Below are 18,643 nucleotides of genomic sequence, written 5' to 3'. Positions count from 1 at the left end.
TATATATATATATAGACGTACATACACACACAGACACGTACATATATATACACACAAAACATTTTATTTATATATATATATACATATATATATATACACTAAGTACTACTACATTGTCACATTGTCTACTGCCAAGTGATACAAAGATCAGCGATGTTGACATTGGGATTGTGATGGCTTGTATTAATTAAGAAAAATCAAGAGAGCCTGCGATTTTATTATGCTATTGTTCGAATTGTTACGTGTACGTGCGAGAATATAATGGCTAGAATGAGAATAGAGGATCGGAACGCCTAAGAAGTGAGGATACGGTGGTGGAAGAAGATTGGAGGGGCGAGAAGAGAGAGAAAGATCGGAGGAGGACGAAGAACAAGACGAAGAAGAGGATTAGTAACAACGGGGGAAGTAGACAGAAGAAGAAAGAAGTAAGAAAGTGCGAAGAGGAGGCGGCAGAGAGGAAGAGTGGGTAGTAAGAGATGGAAGATGAGCGAGGAAGGTTGGTACGAAAGTGAGTGTGAATGGGGAAAATATTACAAGTACATATATAGCGAAGAATTCGAACAGTTTCTCCTTTCTTCCCGCGTGGCGAAGTAAGGAGGGACTAGAAGAAACTTGTTTTACAAATGTATGCTTGCGTTGAGTGGGCATGTGTGCTTGTGGTAAGTATGTATGTATTATGCGTGTCTATTCGTGTGCGTGGAGCGCGCGAAGCGCCGCTAGACCTTCTATTGTTGGTCTATAATGTGTACAGTCAGTGAAACTATTATTATTAAGTGTTCGGCAGGTTTTATGAAAATCGGAAACGAAACGTTAGAGATCTCAACGGTTCTGCGTGACGAGGAATGTATCTCGCACTTGTTTTGATCGAGGGCCGCTGAGGACCGAGATACGAAGCGGAGATAAATAGAGAGAGGGGGGGAGAGAGAAGTGATCGAGATAATACGAATTATAATGGGAGAAAACAAGTTATTGAAAATTGATTAGAAAAGATATTCGTTTGTATAGAAAAATTTGTAACGATAGCTTCGACATAGTGAGAAAATTAGGATCTAAATTGATATCGTACTAGAATTTATTCGGTAGGTTTTTATTTTCTCTCTCATTGTTTTCTCGCTTTTCTCCTTTTTTGTTCTCCTTGTTTTATGTTTGGAGCGTCGAACAGAGAAAGAGAAAGAGAACCGTTGAACGGAATCAGAATTAACGAAACGAGTAGAGAAAAAAAGTTGAATCAAACTTTTAAAAAAAATGATTATAGCTTATATATTGTGTTTCGTCTTTATTTTTATCTTTTGTCAAAAATTTTACGATTCCAAATTTTTATGTCGCGTCGTTCAACACGCGCGACTCTTGCCACGAGCTGGTAGTTTTTCTTCATTATCTTTATTTTTTTGTAAAAAAAAAAGGAATTAAGAAAGAAACGACTGACTACTGAATTTGATATATAATGATAGTCACGGATTGATTTAGGATGTGTAAAGAGTACGCAGCGTTTATAAATGCATGAATCACACACAGCACACATTTGGGTGTTGACTCGTTGTTATTGTTAGCCTGTTAGTTAATTAGTAAGAGTTGTAAATGCGGGCTATAGTTGGTCCCTGTCCCTGGAGCCCAGACACCCCCTGTTCTGGAGAATAATCTAAGAAAAGAAAACATAAGTGCAGCCTAAATACCGTTTTTACACATACCCCCGAACAGTGACGAAAAAGATACATAAACGATACGAGAAAGATGAATTCATTTGTAACGAAGTGACTGCATATCACCGTATTGTCTTATCGTGTAGCATCATCATCAGCAGCAGCAGCAACGACTAGAATTATTATACTTTGGCCCCGGTTCGATGAACGAGGGAGGCACGCAGGAGCTGTAACGCGAGAGGAATATAGAGCGGCGGCGAGAGAGGTGCGAATCGTGCAAATGGAAATAATAAAGAGGAATTTCAAGGAAGCAGGCAACGAGCAAAAAAAATGCACACACGATATATACCTATCTGTCGAAAGTTTGAAACAGAAGCGATCGAGCACTGTAAAAATGGAATGAAATATCTCTCGTCATCATCGATACACGATCGGTTACTTTTAAACTTTCACATCGACCAACATTTTGTTGCACCTATCATTTCTATTCGCTTAAGTAACTCGAAATCTATTTCGTCATCGACGCGAGTTTATTACGATGACGTATAGCTAAAATATCTAACTATCAAGGTTCCCTCACTTTTACTTCCTGTCCCCAGTCATGCGACGATCGTTTGAACGGAAGAAGAATCTGATGAGAGAAAACGGACGAGTGAACGAACGAGAGAAAAGGAGTGAGAGATGGATGGATGGATGGGTGCGAGGATGATACACGTTTGGATGAATGGACGGATCAGCTGTTTCATCCGGACTACGAACGGACGACAGTGATGAATCGAGTGACTGATTCGAGGTGAGTGGAAGCGAGAGAGCAGAGGGAAACAAGACGAAAGTCAGCAGTTGAGCGACAACTGTTCTTATCCATACCGATTATCATTATTTGCCTTTAATTCATTTAAACCCCTTCCCCCGTAACCAATTGTTCATTTAACGTATTTTATATCTATCTACCCCTATTTACCTACACACCTGTATTTATAAAAACATAATATCAAGGATACAGTAATATTAATATTAATACGATACGATAAGGATGATATTGCTAATAATACTGAGTGGGTTTTCGTAACATAATAACGTTTCAATATAAATTCTGGTTTTCCTTCGAAATTGCGATAAAGGAAAATTACATACTTTATAATAAAGCAAGCAAGCAAGCAGGCAGGCAGGCAAGCAAACAAGTATGAAGCGTGGCTTGCGAGGGGAGGACGGAAGAGAGAAAGAGCGAAAGGAAGCGAGCGAGTAAACGAGCGAACGAGTGACCGAGTGACCGAGTGAACACGAGAGAGGAAGAGAGGTACGAATGGGAATAAAGAGAAGAAAAGTTCAGCTTGCGGGGGCAAGGAAGCATAGCCAGGCAAAGCGGAGGCAGTTCACGGTGACGAGACTTTAGACTGATCTAGGTACTAGCGTTACGATATTGGCCCTACCCCGGTGTCAAGGCGCCCCAAACATTATCATGTATCATTTACCTTTTGCTATTTTATACATATAACAAATACATTGACCGGTGTGTGGCAGCTGGGGTGCCTGGGGGGTTATCGGTCGCATTTAGGATAATGCACCACTGTGGCTGACGATGCTGTAGCCGCGCGCACCTTTTTACCCGGTCGTTGCCCTAATTCGCGGCACACATCCTTGGGAACTTGACTCTTTTTGGTTGGCCCGTGTCAGGCGAATGTTGTGTGATTTTTGGGTCGCTCAATTTATGTTAACAACGACCCAAACACGTGTTTTTTAATTATATATAAATATATTATATATTATATTCCTGCGAATATGCATTTTGTGACGTGATGTTATTTAGCACTAATGAGGAAAACAAATAACAAAAGTGAACAATTGTACGAAAAGAATAGGAAGGAAAAATGTTTAAAAAAAAGTGGAAAAAAGAAATACATTCAACAAACAAACCGGAAGTATATAATACGTAACAGACTATTCACACACGAACATAGTATACGGTTTATGTTTCTCGCGCCACACATGCCACGTGTCAGCTCCACGGCTAAAAGTGAACGAAAAGAAAAAAAGGAAAAAAAAAAGAAATTTCACACGACCAAATTCTTCTATCGTTGATATAATTGCGTTTTCAGATTTATTTTTTTTTTATTATTCATCATCTTCCAATTGCTTTGCTTTTTTTTATAATTCCCGCAATTTTAAAACGTTGTCCTTAATTTTAGTGTGACGTAGTTGAACGTAATGATTATTGATGAATTTAAAACAATGTTGAAATGGTTCCTTTTTCGGGCTAGGAGCTTGATTTAAAGTGTCAAAGATTTTTGTGTATGACCAGATGTATTCTACATGTCTCAATAAACAGTTGTATGTGAATTACCTTTCTTAAACGATGTTTACATTATTATTTATACGTCGTTAAGGTGTGCACCTTTTTACAGTTTATGCCGTTCTGACGATTTGATCAATTAAATTGCATGCGCGGATATACGATCTTTCGTCTGCTTCGTTCCAGGGAGGCCGTCGAACGAAACTATTCGCAAACCAGCTGTTCTCACAGTTTCTCATAGTAAGTTTGTTAATGATACAGATTAATCTTTCCTCCCACTACGCTGGCGGTGGGAGCAGGGGTGGCCGGCGGTTGCCCTAGTTAGGAGAGCGACCCCTGACCAGCGCTCGAGGGCTGCGCGCAAGAGGAGACGGGAGATAGCCGCGACCAGCATCTTTAGCTTCCGAGTCTCTCGGTATCTCCAGGTATCTCGGGCCGATACCTCCGCGCTCCTCCTAAAGATAGACTCGTTTCTTGCCTGTATTCTTTTCATTTTTAGGCATCCTTCTCAAGATGCGTTCACCCTCGTGTACACCCACCGCATCGTATTCGACCAGCCCCAAGTTCCTGTTCCTCGATTCTCGCGTTATTTGAACGTCCTACCCTGTCCGACGATAATGATTTGATTTCCCGTTCGGATTTCGGAGTGCCAGCGATACGATAACGAAGAATTAAAATTAAGGAACGACAAACTGCTCCTACGAATGATCTTTGAGTCATCATAGATTCACCAACGTTCTGGTCTATCGTTAAACTCCTCGTACCTTCGAAACTGAAGAGAGAAAAGGAGTGTAAGAGCTCGATTCCAGTTGCTGGAGAACAGTTCCAAGGTACGTATCCATGCTACGATATTACCGTTTCTACGTTTACATAAAAATGTCGAACGGTTTAATTTATTGGTTCGCGGCAATTATATGTACGCGCATCAACGAGAACGTCTATCGAAAGTTGCGCATCGTACGTAAATCACGGACGTACTCGATTGTTGCCAACCGCGTACGCGTGTCGTCGTATTTCTTCCATCGAAGAAGTAACGCCGCAACTCTCGGCTCGGCAGTGCTCAGCTACGTATTCTGTACCATTAATCGTCGTTTACGTATGTTACTCGTTCGCGCCAAGAACGTTTCGTTCAGGGATTGAGATCGTTAACGGCAGACCGCGCGTCGCCCAGCTCGTCATTGGCGATGCTGCTATTGACCAGCTCACCGTTTCCCTCAAGATACGTACAGTACGTATCTATGTAGACGTCTGCACATAAGTTTCACGAAACGCGTCGGATGAAACTCGGACTAGCGAATGCGACGCGTGCCTCCTGTTCCTACGTTTACTTCGCCTCGTCGGTTCGATCGGAGAAGCAAGGAGAGATATCGTGCGTGAAGAAATTCACTCCGCATCCGGAGGAAGGCGCACGGCGCAAGACGCGAGGCGTGAGCGAGGCGACGGGTCAGACAGAAGGGATGATGGTGGCGTTATCAGTGGCAGTGGTAGTGGCGCTAACGGGATTTAAACGGTAAATTCTTTCTGGTTCGTCCGTCTCTCGCGGTCGATCTCTTTGCGATCCAAGCTGTCCGATCGCGATAATATGAATTAACGTGCGGTGGTCGCGCATCGCCTTGCGTAAAGGGCGCAAGTCGTACCAGTGGAGGGCGTGGCAATTTAACGCGACACGTGTCTGACCAAGAGAGCCACGTTCGAGATACGTACAGGTATTTGCCACCCTTGCCGTTTTTTCCTCTCATTCCACTCGTTCCACTCATTCTCCAACGAGGGACGCGTCAGTTTCAACGTGCTCCCGGTCCCGTTCGCTCGGTCGGAGCCGTTGTACGCGAGCCGTTTCAAATGTCTCGAACGTTCCACTTCGACGTGCGAAGGAGGAATCGTTTAACGACCCGAATGACAAACAACGCGTGTGATTGCAGATGATCTCAGGGATCGATTCGCTACTTCGCTCTTCCTGTGCACGGAACAGAGACTGACGGTATGGTAAACTCCCAGCTGCCACTGTTCACGATCCCCGTACGATTGTATCACGGTTTCGGTCGAACCGATCGAGCAAAATGCGAATCCGTATACTCAGGATGCAGCATGACATCGATACTCCGGCAGGTTTCCGGAAATAGTCTCGTTCCCATCGTGTTCATCTTCTCGTTGCTACTCTGTCCTCGCAGCAGCACAGGTGAGTGCCCGACACCTGATCCGCGCCAATGGCCAGACCGCGGATTTAGAAATTCAGACCAGCACACACTGTAAATGGTTAATTTTGTATAAAAATCCGCGATCTGCCAACGGTGATCAGCGAACGGTGGAGCTAAGGGTTGCGATCGTTCTAGAATGCGATCAGAAGTTTATAAGCACACCGGACGGTCCGACGAATGGAACGTTCTACGCTCCGACGTTAATAAATCCTGAGAAGGAGTCACGGCAATGCGTGTACATATTTTTCGCTGGACCACGGCAAAGGGTAGAGTTAAAATTCGATCGGTTCGGGCTTCGGGGCGACCCACCGGCGTAAGTGAAAATGAAAGATAGTTAACCCTTGTCCATTACGTTCCTACTCACGTTCTTCTTCACGAATCTCGGTCTCGGTTTTTCCAGCGGATCCGCCGTTGGAGAGTTACCTTCGTAAGTGTTTCATTTCGTTCGATCCAGCTCTCTCTCGGCCCACGCATTGTTTCCAAATGAAAATTCCTACCGGTTTCCAGTTGCGTTCACGAGTACTTGGATTTGTACGTGGAGCTACGTTCGGAGAACACCAGCAAGCTGGTAGAAACGCCGTTTGGCGGACGCTTCTGCGGCCCGATCCCACCTCGCAGACGCGTTTCGCTTTACCAGGGAATCGCCTTCAGTTTCTTTACCAACAAGAACATTACGCTGCCGAACCTGTTCAGCGGCACTTACGCCTTCACCAATGCGTGTACGTTCTTTCATCTCCTTTGTTCGACACTATACTTACGATCATCGCCATACCTTCTTCCGCCTGACTATGTTGTATTTTTTACATGCATTTGAATGCGCAGCCGAGTACGAGGTGGGAACACCAGCTCCTAGTTCACCGTGCACTTTCACGGTAGACTCGGAACACAAGCGTAACGGCAGCATACTGTCCCCCACGTATCCGGGCACGTATCCGAAAGGTCTCACGTGCAGTTATCAGTTTATCGGGAAGCCTGGCCAGCGAGTACGGTTGGAGTTTCGGGATTTCGATTTATATTTCGGCGGTCAACAGTACGTAAACGCTTTACGCTTACGTGGTTGATCATCGGTCGGCACGACGCGACGACTGTACGCATATTCTTCCCGGCAGTTGTCCACTGGATTACGTGAAAGTGCACGACGGTCTGGACAACACGTCGGCTGTGATAGGGACGTACTGCGGGCAACAACGAAATTTGGTACTGTACTCGTCGGAATCGAACCTGTACGTGCTCTTTGTCACCCTCCAACGTACGGCGAACACGCAGAACCGCGGGTTCAAGGGTATCTTCGAGTTCTCCGAGAGTTTCGTCAATCTACGTAAGTCGAAACGCCGTCGTCGACGCGCGTACGAATTCACATGCCCGTCTCTCTCTGTGCAGACTTCATTACGTCTTTCGAGGGTGAGCATATACGGGGATCGGAGTGCGATCAAAAGATATTGAGCAAGAAGGAGTCTTCGGGGCACGTCGTCAGTCCGAACTTCCCGTATCCATACATACCGAAGGTCGTATGTCGGTACTTCATTTACGGAATGCAAGACTCGCAACACCTTGAACGCGTTCGGCTAGATTTCTTAACGTTCAAGATACCAAAAAACGAGTCAGTCGGAGAGTGAGTACGGATCCTTAAATACTCTCGGAGACGATCGGTCGCGTTTCCGACGAACAGTATTCCTTCTTGTCTCTCTTTTTCTCTTCTCGTTCACAGTCAAGCGTGCGTAGACGGATATTTGAAGTTATATCTAAAGGGGCAAGAGGCGACCGATTCTTACGACAAGTTCGACTACGAACTGTGCGGCGTGAACAGCAATCCGAGCCAAGTGGTCAGCGACGGACCGAGACTCGTGATGGTCTTCAGCAGCGGTGAGACTCAGGGACACGGATTCAAAGCACGGTAAGATGTGACGCACGTCGTAACTTAGTGGACGCTCGCACAAAGCGGAACAGCCATGAAAACCGCGATCGCGATTTGGCAGATACAGATTCGAAACGGAATATAAGATACCGGGAACCGCGGCTCCCGATGGCAGCTGCACCTTCACCTACCGCAGTTCCTCTCGCAAGACAGGAGACTTCAATTCCCCGCGGCATCCTAGCAATTACCCGAGCGACACTATTTGCACTTACATCTTCCTAGCGACGCCGAACGAGCAGGTCGCTTTGATATTCGACGCTTTCAAGGTCCGGACGACGAACACGAACGTCACGGGTGGACATTACGGGTGAGTCGAAACGTCACGCGACGCTATTTTTTTTTTTAAACGGCACAGCTGCTTCTCACACCTTGCCCGCGATCACACGTTTCCATAGACTGGAAATATGCCAAGACGATTGGTTGGAGATATACAACATGTACCGGGACGATACGGAAAAGTTGATAGGTAGATACTGCGGTGGCACGGCTCCGGGGCCGGTAGAGTCGAATCTGGGCGCCCTCGGCTTGAAAGTGATCCTACGCTCGGACTCGGAACTGGTCTACAGCGGTTTCAAGGCGCGTTACACTTTCGAAGTGGCGAAACCAATTTTCGGAGGTAATTTTTGCACCAACCAGCACTTTCGGATTCGATTCAGAACTGATGTGTACCTCGGATCGTTTTATCGATAGATTGCGGGTCGAACATAAGCAGCCTGAATTATGGAATCATCGCCAGTCCGAATTTCCCGGACAACTACGAAGGACCCGCGAGGAACATGGCGAGTAAAACCTGCAACTGGTTCATAAGAGTCGGTCCGAATCAGCGAATACTGTTGAACTTCGAATCGTTCTCGGTCGAGGGTGATCAATCAGGTATCTGGTTCGTTCTTTCATGATTCGTTCGCTGCTGGAATTCCGTGATTGGAACTTGGAGTGATTCTTGCAGCTCGCGGTTGTCCTGCCGCGGTGCTTCGCATGTGGCATTCGGCGTCCTCCACGCCCGTCGAACTGTGCGGCGTTAAAGGCCCGGACACCGAATGGACCTATCTCTCCGAGGACAATAATATGCGGCTCAGGTTCGTTGCTCGCACACAGCATTTATACATGTCACACGATGCACGGTGTAACGTCGATGCGACGCGGATTCCGGTAGACGTATATGATCATAGGTATGAGCATAGATACCGACTTTTCTTCTCTGTTCGTCTCTTCTTTCAGCTTCATATTGGCCGACAAAGCGGTGGGACAGCAAGGTTTCAGAGCGACGTGGACCGAAGTAAGCATAAATACCAGCTGCTCGAATCAGTTTCTCTGCAACAAAAGTAAATACTGCATCGCAGAGTCGCTTCGGTGTAATAACATTTATAATTGTGGCTCGGCTGACACTTCGGACGAAGAAAACTGTAAGTTTCGTAACCCTTAGAATTACACCGAGAAAACACCTCTTTAGAAACGTGTGTGGCTCGCCTCTGTACTCGTTCATTTTCTTTATTTCTTTTCTACTATTCCCTTTTTCTTCTTTTCATTTCTTCTGATCGTGTAGATGCGTAAACCTGCCGTTCGTGCGACTACTTATACATGTTCTAACATCTTCTTACGTAGGTATTATACGTATATGGTACTTATATCTGTACGTTCATGTATGTACGCGTGCGATAAATACGATACGCACATGTTTTCGGACTTAGTATGAAACATGTAATGATCTTCGGGTCGTTCAATAGATATGACTGTATTATTCTGAAAGTTCATCGAGCGTATTCTCTTTCTACCGAGTACAGAACCTTTGACCGATCCTTCTCATTGATCACGTTATACCATTTGTACGCGTATTCGATGAATACCGAAGACGAGCCGTTTACCTATCGCCACGATTCTCTCCCATAGTTTCGATTTTTCAATTTTATGCACCTCTACGTATATACTGTCCGTCTTTCTATCTGAGCCTCGTCACAAAAGTGGAGACTATGATACGATGTCGTTACAGTCGGATATGAGAATACGTCTTTGAGAAATGATCCGATAGATCCTGCACGATGCATGTATTTATACGTATTGCGTTTACTTTGCTCGGGGAAAGTACAATTTTTACCGTGAGTTCGATCGTCCGCATAATTTTAAGAAAAATTACGGTGCGAGAAAGGTGTCACCTCGACTGAGTGACGTGTTTACGTTTCGCCTTTTCGCACGCGCGAATTCGCCGATATAATCAGAAACGTGTATGAGATAGGAATAGGATGACGATCGAAAAAAAAACAATTGAACCGGAAGTATGATGGACTGCTCGAGAAGAGAATTCGAGTACGTACAGAATTCTCGTAGATTGTACTGTTGTTGGGTAAGTAAGTGTATGTACATAAACGTGTACATAGCTACGCGCAGAGGTGAGAGAGAACGGACGGATCGGACGGGGTGAATGACCGTGTGTGGTGTCGCAGGTGCAGCATCAGCCCCATTGTCGCCAGCAATGGCTGGAGTCTCTGCCATGCTTCTTCTCTCTCTGTGCTTTGTGTTCGTGGCCATCTGAGCCCCTTCATGAAGCTTACGACGATCCGGCATGTTATGATCTCCCCTATCACGTGAGTTCACTCACAGTATTGCACATTCTACCGCTTTCCGTTTATTTACGAGATTACTAATCGGGGTTCACGTCGTTTCTGTTTCATTTGTTCTCTGACTAGATCTGTCGGTTTACGATCGCGACGAAACCGTAATAATTATTACTAATCGGACCGTGTCATCGTTTCAGATGTAACGTCATCGCTTCGATTGAGGTATCCGTTCTCGCGCAATGATATACGATATTTAAATGTTCTCGTGACTTTTCATTTCTCGACTCGACTTCATCGAGCGAACAACTTCCAGCGAGATCGCCAAGATATTTTGTTTCTTTCACGTTTTACACACGAACTGTACGGAACATACGCATGATCAAAATGAATGCAAATCTATCCGCATAAATTATATCGTATGTATGTATACATACGTATATATATTTTATACCATGATTATAAATACGTACAATTAATGGCATGTCAACTTTCTCTTGTCTTCTTCTTTTCTTCTCTTTTACGATCTTGCTGTCCCTCTTCCATCGACACTAGCAAAAAACACTGTCACTTCCCCGATTATTGTTATTCGATTACCGAATGATCTCTTCCACCTGTACATTTCTCTGTGAAAATGGAAGACGATGTTACGAGAAAGCATATTTGCCTTGAACCAACATTTTGCATTTATTTCTTCTTTCCGTAGAACTCTTAATGAACGATCCTCTTACCCACGCGTCGATCAATCTAAATTCCCAGCAAAAAAAAACACTGGACGCGTTCTTTACCGAGTAAAATCCGCCGTAGGGGCAGGCAATGATCTAGACGCTAAACAGAAAGAAAGCTCGACGGTAAACAAATGTTTAACAGAGTGTAATTATACTTATTTCAGGCGATACAGTTATAGAGACGCATAGTTACGTGATGCCAGTGGGGTGCGCGATCGGCGCAGCCATGTTGATTGCGCTGACCGTTTGTCTCGTCTATCATCGAAAATTAAAGAAACAAGTACAAACGGTTCATTTGAACGATCTGCGTCAACGTATAGACGAGAGGCATCGATGCTACCGAAACGAGAGTCTTCTTCAGCACCATCATGAGCATCATCGTCATCACTACTATCAGCAACAGCAGCAGCAGCAGCAGCAGGAACAGCAGCAGGAGGAAGAAGAGGAAGACGAAGAGGAGGAAGGGGAAGGGCAGGAAGAAGAGGAAGAGGAAGAAGAAAAGGAGGAAGATGAACAAGAGTCTCGTTACCACCACCGGCATCATCATCATCCAGATCAATCGCATCAACAACATTATCAAGATTTGACCAACAATTCGAGGTGTTACTTGGAGTCATCGATGAGTCCGCCGAGCGAAAGCGAGGATGCTAGTAGTTTCAATAGCATGTGACATGCCCCCCTCGCCTTTTTCGAGCTACGATCACGTCTCAACCGTTACGTATGCGTCGACACAATCGCGTATTGGCATTTGATGTCCACTGTGTACCTACGATCGAGCGGTGCGATTAAAACGCGTGTCGTCGACGCGTACCTCGAAATTCTAAACCTCGCGTTCCTCCGTTAGATTGCTAAACATATATGTATAGTATACGACATGTACATACATATATTTTTACGTCAGGAATTCGCTTTAACGGTGTAACGTGTAAACACTAGAGATTCCGTTCGTACTTAACAGAAATATTTTATTCGCGGCTGTATAAAATGTAAGTAGTTGGACAAAACACGCACATATTTTATACAGAGCGAGAGGACGACGACAACGTCTTTTTGCGTAACGGAAACGAAACCAACCGCGATCCCGTCTTGCGTCTCGAATGCGACGCGCTTCCAACATTTTTAGGAGACGTCCGCACGATTCGGCAAACGAAAATGAATCATCGTTCGAACGAGTATTTATCGCGTCACCCGTCATAAATGTACACGAAGAAGGTAAATGCTGCCATTTATTTTATAGTATAGTCGAATAATACAATTTTATATAGATGAAAAGCGAGTGTAACGACGAGAGACCGTGCCGCGAAACGAAGCGCGAAGGGGAACCGTTGTTCTAAATAATTGGGTGGGCCTGCTTCGAATCGAACGAGCTCGAGAGTTTAAAGATGAAACGGATGCAAGGAAGGTATCGTGTTCGACGCACGTTCCTAGACAAAGTTCACGTACGTGACCTATCTCGTATCTCTGAATAAACGAGAATCCCACAGAATGAGAAATAGAAATAAACGTTGTAATTGATTCACGTGTGTGACATGCTCCGTGCACGTTGGTAATTTCCACGTGAACCAACTTCCTGTTCTGGGGAACGAGGCGAGAACGAAACGAACGTTAGTTATTTTCTCTTTCATTTTATTTTACCGAAAAACATTCGATCTCGTGAAAAATACATATAAAAGAATACAAATTGTCGTAGATATTTAAAGCAAACGCGATTACTTAACCGCTATGTGTGTTTGCCTTCGATGATTCGTCGATAAGCGATTATACATATACTACGTTCACCGAGCGAAAGTACGCCGGTCTCTACCGATCCCGATTGGAGTCACGTTGACTCTGGATGCGTCACTTTAAGCGTATGAAACTTTGCACATGCATATACATACTTACGGTACACGCACGCAGTTTAAAAGTTTACGGGTTATTCATTACTGTTTCGTTAGTAAAGTTAGAAAAGACTGCTCGGACAGTGATTAACGTACGGAAAGCAAAAGGGCAGGAAAAAAGAAGTAGAGAACGAACGACTAGACTTGGACGTACTGCTCGTCATCGGTGTCTCCGTTGATCGGTCCGGCGACATGGACCTGATGTATGCGTTCGTAATCGGCATTGAACGACGCGTGTTTCCTCACTTTCTCGTACCCGTTCGCGTCCTGATCCGCCTTATAAGCGGCCACCTGCTCGTACGGCGGTTCCTCGGTACTACGGGCGACGCTCATGTACTTAACGCTCTCGTAATTAGGATCACCGTGATTAACGGATTCGTAGTTGGGATCCGTGTCGCTGTCACCGGGCCGACAGACCGACGCATAGCTCGGCTCTCCTGGATCGTGTGGCATACTTTCGTAATTCGGTTCCGAATCTGTGTCCTGATCCATCTCAGACTTTTTTCTCAGTCTAACTTTCTCATACCCTGGATCCTCGCTGCTGGCGTTACTGACTTGCCGGTGCTTGAAGGGTAAACCGTACGAAGTAGAAGACGCAGAAGCAAGAACAGTAGTACTAGTAGTAGCAGCAGCAGTCACGACGGTAGTCGTCGCTGTATCCACAGTAGCGGTCAGAGCCGTGGCCGCAGTAGTGGTAGTGCTAGTAACGGCAGTAGAAATAGTAGGGAAAAAAGAATGAGTAGACGAAAGGATCGTTGAATCCGTACTATTTCTTAAAGGGACCGACGCGGTGGGTAGTTTCGATGATTGGTGATTCGACGCGGTATCCTGGCCAACGCGTTGCTGCGCGTATAACGGCTCGTAATTCGGATCGCAAGCGTCCCGGGCAGGGAAGAGTGCAGCGTTCGCGTTATCGGCTCTCGAGGAGGACGACGACGTCGACGACAACGATGATCTCGTCACGACCTCCGTGTCTAGATGATCGGATTCCTTTTTTTGCAACTCTGTCGAGTCGTGACTAGACCATGAAATCCTACTACCTTCGACGAGACTCGGTTTCCTCACCGCGCCAACGACGAGCGTCTCGCAGTGGACGTATCCGTGGACGGCATGCGCCGGATACGCGTCGTTCTGCTGCTCCTCCGTATCCTTCTTCTTCTTCATCACTTTTGCGTACATGTCTTCCAGAGATTTCCCATTGGACAGAGCCGGTTTCAAACGATCCTCGTTCTTCGTCTTCTTCTCGATCGACGCGTACATTTCTGTCGTTGACGCGTTTCCCTCCGGCGGTGGCGGCGGCGGCGGTAACGGAGAGTTAGCCTGTCGTTTCTCCGGTTTCGGTGAGCCAGGATTTATTATCGAGCTCGTAGCGCTCGAGGACGAAGCTGCGGAATACAGAAAATATTAGATTCAAGGTTCGCGCACGAAGAATTCGAGTTACCTTGCCGGGAGTGAGCGTGTGCAACGTGTCGTAAACTGTCTACGCTCGGTGGCTGTGGGGCTGGATAGATTTCGTCCGATCGAGAGGGAGCTCGAGGGAACGAGTTCTGTTCGTTTTGCACGCGTTGGACCTCCGTCATCGTCGGTTGTATCTGTGCGTACGTCTCGCTACCGCTGGTGTACACCTTGTCCTGTTCGTCAATCGCAGCGTACATCTCGTCTATGAAATGAAACGCATCGTTATACTTCGTACATCGTTTTGCCTGTCGTTAGATTTGCATGCGTTACCGGAATCGTCCGACACGGTCGCATAATGGGGATCCGTAAGGGGCCGAATCGACTGATTCTGCCTCGTTTTAGTTTGAGCGATAATGTTGGCCAAAGGCTCCCTGACGCTGATGCTCGTATACCCTTCTGCGCATGGAAAACAAAAATCATCAGCCAATTCTGACATGCCCGAAGCTTGGGCGGGGTCGGAACGAGGAAGAAAGATGTCTTTACTAGAATCTTGAGAATCTCCGCTGAAATGCTGCTGCGGGTTGTTCGTCGGAGGCTGAGGCGGCTGAGGGAGCAACATCAGCAGCGGTGGCGTCATATACGGTAAATCCTGATTAGCTTGTACCGCGCCCGATATGGCATTCGCCGCTTGAATGTCGCAAGTCACGTGTCCATCATCGGTGGACAGAAGAGAATTATGCGAGGAGGATCGTCGCGTCCTCGGTGGCGCGATCGGATTCCCGTTCGTTTGATTCGCCGACGTCGATGGTACCTCCGCGTCGACGATCTTCCCACTGCTCCTATAGTACAGAAAACGCACAGAAAATACGTATAACGAATACGTATGGGGTTGAAACGGTTGTGCTTATAACAGGTTTGCAGCTATTACCGGTTCGACTGATTGATCTCTGATTTTTGAACGCTTTGCAGTTGAGCGTAAGGATGTTCGACTGAAACAACCACGGTATAATTAGCTGTGCATACTCTACGCGTATCTCGATTCTTGTCTTTTCTCTGTTCTATCCTACCATTGTCTGAATTAGGCGACGAAGCGAACCTCGAGTACTGATCGTCCGAACCTTCTTGGCTCAAGGTACTTTTATGCGAAACCTCCACTGCATCCAGTTCAGATATTCCTTCTTTACCCGCTAGATGAACGAATCGAAATCAACGAATCAGCTACGAATTTAACTTGAAAACGGTTGAATAACCGCGTCGCGTAGAAGGAATACCTGCATCCCGCACTGTGGCGTACAATTCTGAATGATCACCGATCGCTTCGGTCGTCTCATAGATGTCTTGAGATGCACACGCGTTCGTATCTTCGCACCTTTTTTCCTTATCTTTTGGTATGTCTGGAAGACTTCTATTGGCACCAGTTGATCTGTGTGAAATCATTTTAATTCGTTTTAAAATTCGTTTACTATGTATTCGATCAAAGGATGTAACGAAGCGTGTATCTCGATACCTCTTTCCACTGTCGGTCGCATCCTGTGTTGTTACTCGAACGACGTCCGTAGTTGGAATTCTGTTAAGGCCATCGTTGTCAGAATCTTTTAACGTTACCATTCCAGCGAGGCCGAGAAATTCATTTCTATTCAAACGGGGCCAATTATTTATTGTATGACCAAACGCGTCTTCTTAAGTATGATAAATTACTTGTTCTCGTTACGACGGCAGCTACAAATGCAAGCGACGATGAGACCAAGGAACGTCAGCAATGCTCCGACAGATACGACCCAGTAACACCAGGCACCTTCCTCGAGGAAAGAATGTATCATGTTACGACGAGTGTTCTCGACTCCTGCAGAAGAAATACACTGAGCAGAGGTGTCAGAACGTTTAAACAAAATACATGTTTTACCTTCCTATCCAGTCATTGTCAGAGTACAGAGTTGCCCCTTGTTCGTTGCGTCTGTACTCCTTGCCTCTCTTCCTTTTCTTTTACCAGTTCCTTCTTGATTCTTGGCATCACATTTTATACGTTCGCGTTACAAAATACGCGTTTTGTCCTCTAGTCTCCTGTGTGGCTACAGTCACTACGTAACGTTGAAACATTTGGCAGTGTATCTTCGTGACGCGACAATCGACCGATTGAAAAACCCAATAATCATTTTGTTCCACACTGCTTACCGCTTATGCACACGCATGATCAACGATGCACGCGTTCCGCATAATTTTGCATAGGAAACGGAATTGTTAAAGATTGCTTAAGAGATAGTCGATTCTCCACGAAACGGTCAACATCGACTGGTCATTACAAGATTTCATTTTATCATCGAGCGCATCGAATAGAATAGAAATTGCACAGAAATGGGAGCGGAGAGACGAAGTCCTTCGTTCGAAAATTGGTATTTATTTACGATACAATCACGCGTACGGATTTGAATGAAACGTCAAGCAATTATGAAGTACACACACTTGACATATCACGATCACGAAACAGGGTTACGATATCTATACATGCGGCGTGCATCGAGTTCCTCTCCCTGCCTCTCCCTCTCCTGGTATTTCTCGACCGTCACTGTCAGTGACGGGCCGTCACTCGTCTACCGGCTGGTCTCTTTCGTCGAGATAATTGCGGCTACAGTTGTCAGAAAACGGAACTGTCGAACGAAGCCGTTAAATCTAACATGACGGCAAAGAAAGGAACGAAGTGTACAGATATCAGATTTTTGTATTCTATACTTAAATTGTTTAAAAATTAAAATTAAAAATTTTTTTAAACATATATCTTACCGTCTATTTAATCACCTGTCCACTACTCCCATGATGACCATTCTTTAACGAAACCTGTATCTCCAAATATTAGACCTGGTCATTGTTAACTTACAATTAGTCGTATTGGGAATTGACACAGGGGCAGAATCAATAGATATAGCTAACCATCATGGCGACGAGAAGCCAGGAATTATATTTGTAATTCCAAAAGTCTATACTCGTGTTCGCGAGAGTCTAAGCACTAGAGCCATAGAGTTAGGTTATTATACAGGGTATCCCAAAACTAGTGTAAAGAATTTTAATGGAGGTTCCTGACGTGATTTTGAACAACATTTTCCTTATCGAAAAAGTTTTCCGAAGCATGGTTGAGGAGTTATTAACAAAAAACATCGACCAATGAGAGCGCTCGGTTGATGCGAGCTCCGACTCGGGAACCGGCCGCCCGGTCTTTCACGCGTTTGAACAAGCGCTCCGAGCAGTACGAAGCGTTTAACAAATTACATGAATAACAATGCAAGGAAATTGTTGTTCGTTCGTTATTATGAATAACAATTAATACACTTAATCGTTATTCACGTGGAATGGATGGGATAGATTGTTGATAATTGATGGATGATGATAGGAATTGACTGCAGTCAATTGGTCAGCATCTTTACCGCTCGCAGGTATGTCACAGCTGATCTTCTTTCCAGGGAAGGAACACCGCAATCCACCACACGATCACTATCGCTCAAAACTTAAAAATTTTAACACACTAAGATTGTTGCTTCTACGTTCTATCAATATACGTCTTTCAAAGGAGCCGATTGATTTTTATACACGAACTCAACTTTATTACTCCACTGTCATTATTCACTTAAAAATTTTCAACTGTCATTCCTGCACTCTAACATTAAACGTTTCCGGAAGGAGCCGATTGTTTTTTATTCACAAAATGAACTAACCGCGTAGCCCGTGATCTACACGATGCGCGAAGGGCGCGACGGCGCGACTCGATCGGGATGACGTTCTTTGTATCGGAATCGGCGGATAACCATCTTCGCGTTAAGCGCGTTTCCCACTGGCGTCGCCGTTTTGGCGTCGCCGCCGGCACGGACAGGCAGGGCCGAAACGTAAAGTTGCGAGGTATAGGAAAAAGCATGTAAAAGCTGGATGCTTCAAAGGGGCCCACTGGCCCGCAGAGCGAATAGGTCAACTGCGCAGGCTCGAAACGGCGGACGGAGTGAGGGAGAGGTCCGTCCGCCACGGCCGAGCGAGACGCAGACAGAGATATACGGTATGAAAGAGA

General features: G+C 45.5%; 3 protein-coding genes across 21 annotated transcripts in view; 2 read left to right on the top strand and 1 right to left on the bottom strand.

Moving 5' to 3' along the window:
• Syp (synaptotagmin binding cytoplasmic RNA interacting protein) overlaps positions 1-18,643 on the top strand; it is a 54,011-nt gene that overhangs the window by 20,788 nt on the left and 14,580 nt on the right. The window lies entirely within an intron of this gene.
• Positions 24-12,836, top strand: LOC108628121 (bone morphogenetic protein 1). Of its 9 annotated transcripts, none has more exons than XR_003389579.1 (16): positions 24-4,760; positions 5,850-6,106; positions 6,261-6,438; positions 6,526-6,552; positions 6,633-6,844; positions 6,948-7,155; positions 7,235-7,443; positions 7,506-7,737; positions 7,834-8,019; positions 8,102-8,347; positions 8,436-8,656; positions 8,731-8,913; positions 8,987-9,116; positions 9,259-9,443; positions 10,479-10,619; positions 11,482-11,566. XR_003389579.1 is itself a non-coding variant. In XM_026816245.1 (15 exons), the coding sequence occupies exons 2-15, from the start codon at positions 5,911-5,913 to the stop codon at positions 11,985-11,987; spliced, it is 2,913 nt and encodes a 970-aa protein (XP_026672046.1). In that variant the 5' UTR covers positions 24-4,760; positions 5,850-5,910; the 3' UTR covers positions 11,988-12,836. The 9 variants fall into 9 exon arrangements, 6 of the variants coding, with proteins under 6 accessions (XP_026672046.1, XP_017885327.1, XP_026672047.1 ...); XR_003389580.1 differs by having other exon boundaries at positions 10,479-10,814; positions 11,482-11,498; XR_003389581.1 differs by lacking the exon at positions 11,482-11,566 and adding an exon at positions 10,722-11,475.
• On the bottom strand, positions 12,927-17,544 carry LOC108628122 (serine-rich adhesin for platelets). The gene is made up of 11 exons (XM_018029842.2): positions 17,374-17,544; positions 16,499-17,262; positions 16,294-16,438; positions 16,103-16,228; positions 15,867-16,018; positions 15,663-15,782; positions 15,524-15,584; positions 15,139-15,434; positions 14,926-15,051; positions 14,639-14,857; positions 12,927-14,582 (listed from the first exon to the last, which is right to left on the bottom strand). Exons 3-11 carry the CDS (start codon positions 16,413-16,415, stop codon positions 13,336-13,338), a joined length of 2,469 nt encoding a protein of 822 aa, XP_017885331.1. The 5' UTR covers positions 16,416-16,438; positions 16,499-17,262; positions 17,374-17,544; the 3' UTR covers positions 12,927-13,335.

This window comes from Ceratina calcarata, unplaced genomic scaffold (genome assembly GCF_001652005.2).
Source record: "Ceratina calcarata isolate Rehan_Ccalc_2016 unplaced genomic scaffold, ASM165200v1 scaffold50.2, whole genome shotgun sequence".
Classification (NCBI taxonomy): domain Eukaryota; kingdom Metazoa; phylum Arthropoda; class Insecta; order Hymenoptera; family Apidae; genus Ceratina; species Ceratina calcarata.
This window is presented reverse-complemented; position numbering and strand designations above follow the sequence as displayed.

What these genes read in the sequence shown, in the direction of transcription:
- LOC108628121 (XM_018029838.2), top strand. Translation starts at nt 5,911, where the DNA reads ATGGTAAACTCCCAGCTGCCACTGTTCACGATCCCCGTACGATTGTAT. An exon ending in CTTCGGGGCGACCCACCGGC is followed by an intron (nt 6,439 to 6,525) that starts GTAAGTGAAAAT and finishes CGGTTTTTCCAG; the next exon opens with CGGATCCGCCGTTGGAGAGT. An exon ending in CGAGAGTTTCGTCAATCTAC is followed by an intron (nt 7,444 to 7,505) that starts GTAAGTCGAAAC and finishes CTCTCTGTGCAG; the next exon opens with ACTTCATTACGTCTTTCGAG.
- LOC108628122 (XM_018029842.2), bottom strand. Translation starts at nt 16,415, where the DNA reads ATGATACATTCTTTCCTCGAGGAAGGTGCCTGGTGTTACTGGGTCGTA. An exon ending in GCGACCGACAGTGGAAAGAG is followed by an intron (nt 16,019 to 16,102) that starts GTATCGAGATAC and finishes GATTTCACACAG; the next exon opens with ATCAACTGGTGCCAATAGAA. An exon ending in ACACGCTCACTCCCGGCAAG is followed by an intron (nt 14,583 to 14,638) that starts GTAACTCGAATT and finishes TGTATTCCGCAG; the next exon opens with CTTCGTCCTCGAGCGCTACG.